The sequence below is a fragment of the Neovison vison genome, chromosome 1 (genome assembly GCF_020171115.1).
Source record: "Neovison vison isolate M4711 chromosome 1, ASM_NN_V1, whole genome shotgun sequence".
NCBI classification, from domain to species: domain Eukaryota; kingdom Metazoa; phylum Chordata; class Mammalia; order Carnivora; family Mustelidae; genus Neogale; species Neogale vison.
The window spans coordinates 20,370,919-20,383,244 of record NC_058091.1 but is presented as its reverse complement, the minus strand read 5'-3'; the positions used below and the strand labels follow the sequence as shown (position 1 = coordinate 20,383,244).

At 41.7% G+C, this 12,326-nt stretch overlaps 1 protein-coding gene across 3 annotated transcripts in view; it reads right to left on the bottom strand.

The window, feature by feature from the left end:
• Positions 1–12,326, bottom strand: part of LAMA4 (laminin subunit alpha 4) — a 147,237-nt gene that overhangs the window by 63,680 nt on the left and 71,231 nt on the right. For all 3 annotated transcript variants that reach the window (XM_044244267.1, XM_044244276.1, XM_044244285.1), the window contains exons 9-11: positions 9,463–9,574; positions 6,475–6,642; positions 3,080–3,273 (exon numbers count right to left, since the gene is read on the bottom strand). In XM_044244267.1, coding sequence (XP_044100202.1) covers positions 3,080–3,273; positions 6,475–6,642; positions 9,463–9,574 — 474 coding nt within the window. The remainder of the gene's footprint in view (positions 1–3,079; positions 3,274–6,474; positions 6,643–9,462; positions 9,575–12,326) is intronic.

Genomic DNA, 12,326 nt, shown 5'->3' with positions numbered 1-12,326 from the left:
TTTTGAGGAGGGAAGTGGCCCAAGGGATTTTCTGATGAATGGTTTAATTTCTACCTTCACTGTTGGGTTCTAGAAGCAGGCACATTGTGATTCTGAAGAAATATTAGAAAACTTCAAATGAGTTTAGAGTTTGAAAGCAGCCAGAATGACACTTCAAGAGGGAAAAGTAAGACTCATTTTATAGTTTGGGTAAAAAACGAGTTGAAGTTACTTTAGAAATGGTCATTTGAATGGGAGTTGAAATATATGACTTATGGTATAATCTAAGATATCATGGGAATAATTACAGAAGCCCAGATATAGAGGGACATACTTTAAAACTTCTGAAGTTCATCTTAGTGTCTTTCGTGCTGCCTGTGGTCTTTTCTAATTTAGTGGGAAGGAAGACGGAAGCCATCTTCTCCAAACGCATTGCTAGAGGGAAGATATAAGTCCAGGGACAGGAAAGAATCCCATTCGAACATCTTCTTAATGCAAGAACATTACAAAATCAATTTCCCTTCAAAATCCATCAGGCTTAATACAGTGTGACTATCTCAGGTTAATTATTCTTGTCTCTTCAAGGAGAAGTGGTTACCCAGTGCTACACAAAAGCAGTATTTTAAAGCACGGGTATTGAACTATATGGAAGGAAAGGAGGAGAAAAAAGGTTGGTATTATTTAGCTCCTTCAGAGCAGTTTTCCTTTTACCGAATCTGAGATATGACCCCTGCCAGAAGGCTCTTGTATCCGGTCGCGTTAAGGGAATATAGCTAAAACCCCAAAGTTAGAGCCAAATTTCAAAGCCCTGTGCTAACAGCACGGAGTGAGAAGTACATTTGCAGGAGCTGGGAAGTGATATGCTTCAAGCTCAGGGGCTTATCCTTTATCATATGCCAGACTCATCACAGGTAACATTAGACAGAAATGAATAAAATTAGCTTTGAAACAAATATACTCCTACAGAACGAAGGTCAATATGAACACAATAATTATGAAATGAACAAAATAATTATGAAAATGACACACAATTAACACTATCAGGCCTGTTCAGTTTCCATCTCACAGTTGCAAAGAATAATAAATTTCCCGAGCCTTACAAAAAAGAATCAGTTCTGGGAAGGCAGAGCTTTGCTTTAACAGACTCTCTAAAGAGTGCTTTCCAAAACACAGAATCTTTCATTCATCTGACAAAGATTTTTATCATTCTATTACCCTTTGGGGTGAGAGCGGGTGGTGAAATAAATCATGTAATTATTAGTTGTGTGGCTACCATCTGCACATATCAAAATGATTAAACTGTGTGGTTATTTTTGGTTTTGTAAAAAGATTGGAAATTTGCTGTTACTCTTTTGCTATAGGTCTAACAGTGAAATGCGAAATACAACACTTAGGTGGGGTAGTGAAGGCAGGTCTGTTAAGGGATGATCGCGATACTGAAACGGGAATGGCACAAGGTGCATTACGGGGTTACTGAGGAGAGCACCTGTTAACCTGGGCCTGGGGAGGGTGAAGGGGAGGGGAGGCCTCCCAGAGGAGGTGATGCCTGGGGCTATCCCTGCGAAGGAGAAAGGAAAAGGAAGTCTGTGTTCCAGGCCCATGGGGTTACTGGAAGCGTGATATTGCCTGAACCGAACATGGGAGGTAGGGACTTCACAACAGGCAAGGCCAAGGAGGCTGGCGAAGGGTGGATCAGAGAGCGTCCCTCATGGCATGTGCAGGGGCATAAGCTGTCCTACTGGACAGGGTCTCGAATGTTCTTAACTGGGAGCCACAGTAAAAAATATGATTTATGTTGCAAGGCTGAAGCAGAGATGCGAAGAAACTATACCTTCTTATAGATTATGTGCTTTGATACTTTCTATTCTATTCTTTCTTTTCTTTCTAGAAAATGCTGGTTATTCAACTAAACTTCAATTAAAAAAAAAAAAAGGCTGGTTACGACCCTCCCGTACTTATTTTATGATCACTCAGTGGTTCACAAGCTGCAGAGTCACAGGCACCGCTATAGGGTCAGAAGGAAAAGACGAAGGGTTTTACCGGAGTGACTAGTGCAGTCAGAACTGTGATGGGGGCAGCTGCTCAGGCTGGGTGGGGCGGGCAAGTGGCAAGGGAGCAGGAATGCAGGGTAGAAAAAGGGGGGGCTATTTTGGTCGCTATCTTGGCCATTGCTATTCTTAAAAAATGCTGGCTGAGGGACTGCTCCTATTAGAAAATGGTGGTGCTAAGGGTAATTCACTTTTGTTTAGGAAAATTTCCAGTGACTTACTGAGAGATGGTGATGACTGATAATCAGGGTGGAGAGTCTCACTTAAGTTGGTTTTGGCAGACAATAAAAGCAAACATAACTGAATTAATGAACTTGCTCATAGTTGCTTCCTAGTTTTTGACATTCCACTATTTCACTCTGATCTTTATAAGTACGTCCAAGATTCACATGTCTTCCTCTCAGAAGATCGCTCCTCTGCATGGTGGCGGTTGTGGGTTCATGCATTGCTTGGAGCAGACATGACCACCACCAGATCTAAGCCCCCTAAGGTGGGCATGCACGGATCCTGCCCCCATCAGTATGCCCGGCTTTGCAAGCTGTGGCTAGGTCTGGGAATTTCTCTCATCTCTTTGTATTTTCATGACCTTTGGCTTGAATTAGACTCCCTATCCCTGCGGCTGCCAACCAGTTTGGCTGTGAGATTTGCTTATCATACCTTTCCAAAAATTACACATACCCTTCTAAAACATGGTTCTGGGTTGCTTTGGTGTTCTAGTGCTCTCAGTTTTAAAAAAAAAAAAGGTAAGCATAGGAATAGCACATTGCTAACTCACTCGCAAGAACATCCTATCCATACGCACAGACACAAGCCCCAAGAACAAATGCATTCTTATCCATGCAGAAGCTCAACAATTATAATGCTTTCAACTCAACTTTAGGTGCACACAGTGACTTTGGCAAATTACGGTGGCAAAAATGCATAAATATTTTAAATATACGGATACTTGAATATGTCAGCATTTTAAGAAATTGTATGCCAACCATCCCTTCTTGTTATAACTTTGTGTTGTATATGCCTGAAATGCATTACAGGGAACGTGTCCACTGTACCTTGTGGTCCCGCTGCTTGGCTGCTGTGGCTCTGTTCATGTCTTCGGCATCCCTGACGTGGTCAAGAGCCTGGTCCAAGGATTCCTGGAGGTCTGACAACTTAGCACTGTAGTCGTCCAGTTGCTCCAGGACGACAGGGAACAGGGAGCGAGTGTCGTTGTATAGCCGCTGCCAGCTCTCAGCCTGGTTCAGCACTGGGAAGAAGCAGACACAGAACCTCAGCCTGGGCTTCTCCTGCCTTCTCTCCCTCCATCCAGCAGTTAGCAAAACCACACATTTGTCAGGCCATGCCTTCCCTAGCAATAGAGACTGAAGCTGTTGTTGATAAAAATAGTCCCGCGTTTTATATTTGGAGAAAGAAATACTAGGTTGTAGAGTCTGAGTCCCAGGATGATGTCAGCCCCCCCCAAAAACAAAACAAAAAAAGTCTGATTAGGTTTTCCAACAAGATTATGTTTTTTGAGAAAACCATGTCATTATGCTGTGTTTATTATTACCCAGATTATTCATAATTTTATCAGACAAAGGGGTTCGGATATACTATAGTTTTACTATTAAAAAATAGGAGTGCCTGGGTGGCTCAGTGGGTTAAAGCCTCTGCCTTCAGCTCAGGTCATGATCCCAGGGTCCTTGGATCAAGCCCCACATCGGGCTTCTTGCTCAGCGGGGAACCTGTTTCCTCCTCTTTCTCTCTCTCCCTGCTTCTCTGCCTACTTGTGATCTCTGTCAAATAAATAAATAAAATCTTAAAAAAAACATAACCGAAGTTATCTTATCCGCTACTGACATTTTCTCTATTCTCTTCAGGCAATTGTCGATAGGCAGCTTCTTCAGGTCAAACCTAAACCTTTGTTTAGGGTGGTCGGAAGAGTCAATGGCAATGATATATTCTTAAATTCTGTGTATGTCTTAATCCTCTGATAAAATTTTGTAACATGCTTTGATTACATGTCTTAATTCTCTTTTTCCTCCAGGGAGTATCCTTCATTAGTGTGAGCAGAAGACATACGCTCATGAATGAGTAAAGAAAGTGGTTAAAAATGCATTGACCAGGTGGAAGGCGGCTATGTGGGAGATGTGATGGATTTTGCTTCCCCAGGGCAGACTCGTTCTATTCTAAAACAGGCAAAAAGTGTGGAAGCATTTGTCTGACATCAGAGCTCTCTCCTTCCTGAGCACTGGCTTCATCCTGACCCAGAAATGGGGCCCGAGAGTCTTCTTGAACTCTTACTGTTTCTAAGACTTTATACATTTGTTATGATAACATGCCTTTAGGTGAAGAATGTTCCTCTTCTAGAATAGTCACAATAATTTTTCAGCAGAAGTTGATAGTAATGATCCTTGGGAAATAATGTAGTACAGGTGTTCTTAACCCTTTTTGTACCATGGGACCATATGCAATCTAGTGAAGCCTTCAGGCCCCTTCTTATCATGTATTTTAAAATTTGTAAAGGGGCGCCTGGGTGGCTCAGCCATTAAGCGGCTGCCTTCAGCTCAGGTCATCATCCCAGGGTCCTGGAATCGAGCCCCGCTTTGGTCTCCGTGCTTCATGGGAAGCCTGCTTCTCCCTCTCCCCAGTCCCCTGCTTGTGTTCACTCTCTCTCTGTCTCTCTGTCAAATAAATAAGTAAAATCTTAAAAAAAAAAAAAAAAAGTAAAATAAAATACATAGACTTAAAGCCAAGACCAAGATATTAAAAAACAAATTGGTGATATAACAACACATGTGCTTATTTAATAAGTCTGAAATAACAAGATCTAGAGGTGGGACTAATAACTACACAATTTTGAATTACTGAAGAACTGAATGTTGTGAGATCAGACTACAGCTAAAATCCAATACCCAGATCCATGGCTTCTCTTGTTGATTGTGTGGATTAAAATGGATCCAAATTCTTTGCAACTCTTCCTATCAAGAGGAGAGTTAATCTGGGCGGGTCTGGGCGAGTAGGATGGATAAAACACGACTTATAGAGGACAAGCTCCATTCTTGTCTTCTTGGAAAGCTGCTGCCTGTGAGTGAGCCTGGGCGGGACTCCTTGAGGGTAAGACTCCAGGGAGTCTTACAATCCTGGGTAAGGCCCAGCAATCCTGGGTAAGGCCCCAGACAGCCTACGGAGCCCAGCCCCTCCTACACGGAGCAGCGATAAGCTGTCCAGGTGGAGTGGAGCCCAAATTGCCAGTGAAATCATGAATAAATAAATGTTAGTTTTAAATGAATATGTTTGGGGTGCCTGGGGGGCTCAGTCTTTAAGTGTCTGCCTTCAACTCAGGTCATACTCCGAGGGTCCTGGGACAGAGTCCCATATTGGGCTCCCTGCTTAGTGGGAGCCTGCTTCTCCCTCTGCTGCTCCCCCTGTTTGTTTGCACTCTCTCTCTCTCTGTCAAATACATAAAATCTTTTAAAAAATGAATATATTTGGGGTGAGTTGCTAGATAGTCATTGAAAACTGATAGAGTGGCCAAGTCATAGGTTTGCTGATACTACTGTGGTTTCTTGCCTACATTCATCATTGAAGGAAATGTTAAATTTGCACTGGAGGTTAAAAGTCATTAAAAGTCCTTTCGGGGACCTCAGAACAGGAATGTTGCTGGGTTTGTAGCTTTACTGCCTTTGCCATAGATTTCTTTTAGTGGAGTTCTGAAAAGTGGTTCCCTTTAGTTTTTCTTCTCTTGTTTTATATGTTTTCACTAACTATGAAGTCCCTATTTCTTCTCCTCAGGAGTTTAAAGTCTACAGATTTTATGTAGAATCTCAGTTCTTTTTCAAAAGGTCAAGGTTGGGCCTGGATCTAAAAATCTTGACCGTACAGGCTGTCCTGATTCCTGAGGCCACGTATAAGTTCTAAATAGCTGCATCTAGGGGCACTTGGGTGGCTCAGTCAGTTAAGTGTCTGCGTTCAGCTCAGGTCATGACCCCAGGGTTCTGGGATCTAATCCTTTGTTGGGCTCCCTGCTCAGCAGGGAGTCTGCTTCTCCTTCTCCCTTTGCCCCTCCCCCAATTCATGTGGGCCTGAGTATTTATGTTCGCCCTCAAATAAATAAATAAAATCTTTATTTTTTTTTTAAAGATTTTATTTATTTATTTGACAGAGAGAGAGAGATCGCAAGTAGGCAGAGAGGCAGGCAGAGAGAAGGGAAGGAGGCTCCCTGCTGAGCAGAGAGCCCGATGTGGGACTCGATCCCAGGGCTCTGGGATCATGACCCGAGCCGGAGGCAGAGGCTTAACCCACTGAGCCACCCAGGCGCCCCATAAATAAAATCTTTATAAAAAAACAACTGCAAATATTGGAGATTGCTTGCTTTGACCAAATGTTCCCCTGTAGCTCAGCATCCTCTCTTGGACCCACAAAGAAAGCAGACACATGCTATGCCTTAGGAGTTGAAAACACCTACGTTCCTGGGCTTCATCTGCCTCTTCATCCACCAGCTCCCTTTGCGTGAGAAATGGTTGACGGCGTCTGATCTCCTCAAGCATCTTCTGGGCCAACACCAGCTTCTCAGAGATTTCTTCAGAGGTAAGTTCCTGCTCCTTCCCATAATAGAGCATCTTGTTATTGATCTCTGAAAGGAAGGGCACAGTGAGAGAAGAAAGCAGGGTGGGGTGTCTGGGCATTTTATGGGGGATGCCACTGAGAATATGGACAGCGAGGGCAAAGGGCAGGGCTGATCCTGAAATGGAAAGAGGGTTTCATTCAAGGACAGTGTACTAAGGTTCATCTGTAAATACTGGTGTCAGCATTGGAATTCATCATATATTCCAAGGAGAAGTAAAACATGAGGAAACAACTCTGCTTCCCATTTGGTGTCTTCAGAATGGTAATGGGATTAATATAAGGCCTGTCCTGACTTCAGCTGTGTCTGGTTTCCATAGTAATTCCTGAACATTAACATTGAAGGCACACAAATCTGGGGTCTTTGATCAACATTTTATATAAAATATATAACTTGGAAAAAATCCTCTGAGGCATCTCCTGTCCTTTTTAGGATGTGTTAGAGATAATAATTATATTTTAGTCAAGGTTCTGACCAAAGCTCTAAACCAAAATGAGAGTATATTGATAGTTGTTTAAGTGGATCTTTCAGATTATTCTATAGATGAGATATAAAAATAGAGGTTTGTTATATTGTGATGTGAGTTTTTGTTCATTTATATATGTATATTATATAAAAATATATATTATATATATGTTATATATATATAAATATATATTATATATATAGTGTATACACACACACACACTTTGCAGTTGTTATTTGCCTTCTGTAGTATGACTGTTAAGACTGGGCCATTTTGATTCTGGGTCATTTTCACTCCACTTCTGGAGAAGTGTAGAACCAAAGGGACTACTGATGGTCAGAGGGATTAAATGCATTGTAAATACCAGCAGGGCTGAGTCATTCTCTGACTTTATCTTCCTACTAAATATGATCAGATGAAAGTTATGTAATTGCCACCTTGTCCTCTGACAGCTCTGGGAGGAAGTATTTTATCTTCCTGGCATAAATGAAATTGTGTGTCTGTGGTTTACCATGATCTATGCGGTTGGCCAGACGAGATGGGTAAACAATCACTGGTGTCACATCAATCATACCAGATAAGGGCTTGTATTTTATGTGGATAATGGCTTGAAGGTCACCAGGAGTTATTTTACAGTTGGTTGGGAAAAAGGAATGACACACTGTTGGTCCCGCGAAGCATCCCTGACTTCTGAAGGGAAGGAGATAAACGGGGAAGGAGGTTTTTGAACACTGTAAATATTACTGAGAAAGTTTTGGGGAAACCAAGATAGGCTAGAAACAAAACTATGAAGGGATTAAACATTCACTTTTCAAGTGAAATCTGTAATCTTAGCTCTGGAAATAAATGAAACATAGATTTCCCGGGTCCCCTCTTAGATATATCACTCACACCACTGACTTCTTTGGCATTTTGATCCAAATATTACATTTTCAATTCTGGCCTGTTTTAGTTTAGCCATGTCCTGTGTAGATTAGAAAAAGGAAATGTAGACAATAACATATTTGCCTTAGTCTTGGAGACTATTCATGCATTATTTTTAAAAGGTAAACTGATTGAAATTATTGTTTCCCATTTACATTTCTTTAGTATTTCTTTCATTTTTCCTAGGCTGAGGGGGTCAAATAGAGGGCTTAGATCCCTCCCTAGTGAAACACGGTAGAATAAAAAATTTACAACAGCAAAGGTGAATTACTTTCTCTGAATGGTTTCCTAGGACCCTGGCTTTATTTGCTGCCTAGAGGGGCATTTATTTCTTAATTAGATGAGGTCAGCTCTAGGTCCAACCTTACTTTTTGGAAAAAAAAAATCAATAATAAATCTCAAATGAAAAAAAAATTATTGTAGATGCAAAAGCATGAAACAGTGAACATAGGATTGTGGGGTGATTGAAATGCATGCTGTTTATTTTTATCATGTATTATAGCCACCAAAGGAAATACAGCAAATGTCTAATTTTGGTTCCATTCATTCTTCTGCCTGAAATATGTTTCCTATACCTCAGGATAAAGATGTGACTTTCTCACTTGGGCTCATTTACTGCCATTGTGCCCTGAGATGCACTTGATGTTATCACCCAGCTCTTAAGATATAGGATAAAAGCTATGGAAACATACAAATACTGTATCTTTGCAGACTGTGAGTCAAAGAAATTCTCTTTATTTTAGAACAAGTGAAAGTGCCTGTTTTCTGTTGGTAAATTGGAGGCTGGCTTTCAGTGGGCTGTTAAGATAGTCTTCAAATACAGCCAACACTTATTAGAAGTTAGAGCACAAATAAGTACTCCTCTAAGAAGGAAGAAGGTAAAATCTGCCACAACGCTTTAGGGCAAAGAAATCAACACGTGGCCTCCAGGCTTTTCTTCTGGCTTGGGGACTGGAGCATGTTGTCTGTCTGGTCTTCGGGAAATGGCATCGTAGAGAGAGCTTAGGACAGTCTGGATTAGTGGACAGTTTCCTGCCACTCTAAAGGTGGGGTTTTTGCTGCAAATAGTCCAGAAAAACATGACCCCTACTCAACTCTTGCATTTTAGAGACACCATAGCATTCCATTTCCTTGCTGGAAGGATATTCTGGCATTCCACTTCCTTGAAATGCCTGGAAAGGGAATGATTCCATACATTTATTCTTGACAACCAACAGATTGTAAGTAGGGATGAGTGCTCAGAAATCCTAGATGGCCAAACTGGAAGACCTTATATGTAATACATATAAACTATCATAAATGCATATGTATATTACCTTATATGTAACACTGTAACAGTAGTTCCTGGCACATAGGGAACACTAACAGTAGCCATATTTTTGTTGTTAAAGCACAAATGATTCCTGACATTAAGCAGCATGAGAAGAGAATATATTTACCTTGAATTTTATCCCTCATATTATGAGCTTGCTCCACAAGGTATGTTGCGTGGTTAATGGTATCCATGCTTTCCTTCTGAGCCAGCTTGCCCCTTCTTGAGACTTGACTTTCCTGCAAATAATTCATATAAACAGCAGCTTAAATTTACGAGGAGGGAATGTTCTACCTGTGCATGCGATGGTGGGTGGGCGTAATGTATCCTGTAAACATAAATTTCCTTGGCATGTGGAAGTTCTATAACATGTAAAATGGCCCCAGAAATCACACGTGAAGGCTGATGGGATGACCGGCTTTAGAGTCGCAGGATGCTATAAAATCAGCTGTGTTCCTCTGCCATCAGTCACAGTTCAGTCCAAACTAACCGCCTTTCATATGCAATTTACCCTTGGAATTTTTACTGTAGCTCACAGTTCCAGACTAGGAAATGACCCAGGTCTGCTGACCAGCCTGACTTTGTGCTGGCAGAAGAGCTTAGAATTTCACAGGGGCAATTGTTGAGAAAGCAGGCAGACCTTGAAATGCTCTCTGCATCCAGTGGCTCCTGGGTGGTCCAGCGCTGACACTAAATGACTACTGAGATTTAAAGGATTATGCTGACTGGGCTCAATGCTGTGCTCCAAATTCCCATCAACACTGATGGCACTCGGGTACAAATAACCACTCAGGCAGACTTGGCTTGGAGTGAATGAGACTCTTCTCTGAGAAGTGGGCTCCGCTCTCTTCACGGGGGAGTTTCTGTTTCTGAGCTCCCAGGTAGTATTTGTCAAGATGAAATCCCGACTCAAATTCAGCTTCTGGAAGCACGGGTGGGTGTGTATGTGGATGTGCCTATTTCTGCGTGTGTAAGGACAGACGCTCATCTAAGAAACGGCTCAAGGCCAGGATACCGGCCTGTATGCATGGCATTGGGGACGTGTCCTGTGTACTTCCTTTCAGCATTAGAAAGGTTGGCTCATGGGCTATATGCAAGTGGAGAAGGAGTTCTTTTGTCTGAACTTGGTAGATGTCTGTTCGCCTCATCTGGTGCTTTTCAGGCTCGGTTCTCTACCAAAGTGCTGTGGCATCTGAGCGGACTGCAGGGTGGCCTGCCCCCCAGCGTGCTTGTAGACCCGCAGCACAGTTTCACTGGGAGAGGGGAGTGGCTATGTCCTCCCGTGTTCCAGCCAGAAGATTATTCCATGACTTTACCTGGAAAAGCTCTTAGGCTTCCCAGGCATAAGCCACAGAAGGGGCCCTTAGTCAAGGAAGATAAAGCAGAAATGGTATCAGAGCAAACACATGCCCCAGAGGATTTTTATCAAGCCAGTTCCAGATGCCTTCCATATAAAGCTCACTGGGCAGCAGTAATGTGACCATCAGACCCTTCCCTAAAGAGTGGGTTCTCTGAAGTAACAGACACCTGCATTCTGCGTCATTGGAGTTCCTTCCTCCAATGCCCGTCTTCCTCTTGCCTTGTTCTCATGCTTTCCAGAGATACAAAGTCTGTGCTCATTTTAAAATCATATGATGCAGAAACTAAGATGAATCTTATTCTGACGTCACCCCTCCCTGCTTCTAAAAATTATGGACACAAATATTTGAAACATCTAGAAATTTTCAACAAGTTGATTTTTGATCTGTTTAAATTATATTTGCAAAGCACAACATATATATATGTTGTGCTTTGCAAATATAATTTATGTATATATGTTGTGCTTTGCAAATATAATTTAAATATTTATATTATATATTATATTATATATATAATATAATATATTTATATATTTAACTTTGGTTTTATCCTTCAAGAAAAAGGCCTTTTGTGATTACTGTAGTCGTTTAACTTACTTCTTTTAAGGAAACTTTGAATTGAAGCAATGAAGGGCTGGGGAGGCTGGACGGCGTCTAAGAACACTTCTTTCCAACAAACACCAGAGGGCGCTGAGACATACACTATATATTTGACCAAGGACTCAGAGGTAAAGAGGACTGCCTATCACTTTAGTATACGTGCTGCCGAAGCGAGCACACTGCCTATCACTTTAAATTGCAAACTTACTGGCCTTCATAGATAGTGATGCCTTATTTGAAAGTTTTATTTTTTTCTGTAGCTTTGCTTATGGAAGAAAAATAACAGTATAGTCCCCTGGTCAAACAGATGCACCTTACTTTATGAGGAGGTGAAATTAAAAAATTAACTGGCAGCTATAAACTGATGAATGGTACAGCAAAGTCTCCTTGTACATGTTTGAGATAAAAGTGACAAGAACTTTTTGGTAATACAATGCATGGAGGGGAGTGTATCTAGATTTCTGATTAAACAACAACAACAACAACAAAACAACCAGGGCGCCTGGGTGGCTCAATCCTTAAGTGTCTGCCTTCGGCTCAGGTCATGATCCCAGGGTCCTGGAATCGAACCCCGCATCGGGTTCTCTTCAGCAGGGAGCCTGCTTCTCCCGCTCTCACTTCCCCTACTTGTTTGCCTCTCTTGCTGTGTCTCTCTCTGTCAAGTAAATAAAATCTTTAAAAAATTAAAAAAATCAACCAGATTAAGTGAGGATGATAATCAACATGTAGGATGATCACATATGTTTCTGCTTATGCTATGACACTTTTCAAAGTGAAAGGGGAAACTTCTAGGAATCATTCTGGGAGACAAGCATAAACAAGGACAGCACAGGACGAAACAGTAGTGGGAATACTGGTGTGCCATTTCAGAATGTGTATAGGGTTACCTACTCTGGATTTTCCTACCTCCTGAACACAGATGGCTTCTAACAACTTTTCTAGACTGGATCTCTCCTCTGAGCTACAGACTCAAATCTTTCTCTAACTACCCTCTGGTTAGTTAGTAGAAACATCCAGATTAATCTATTCTGTA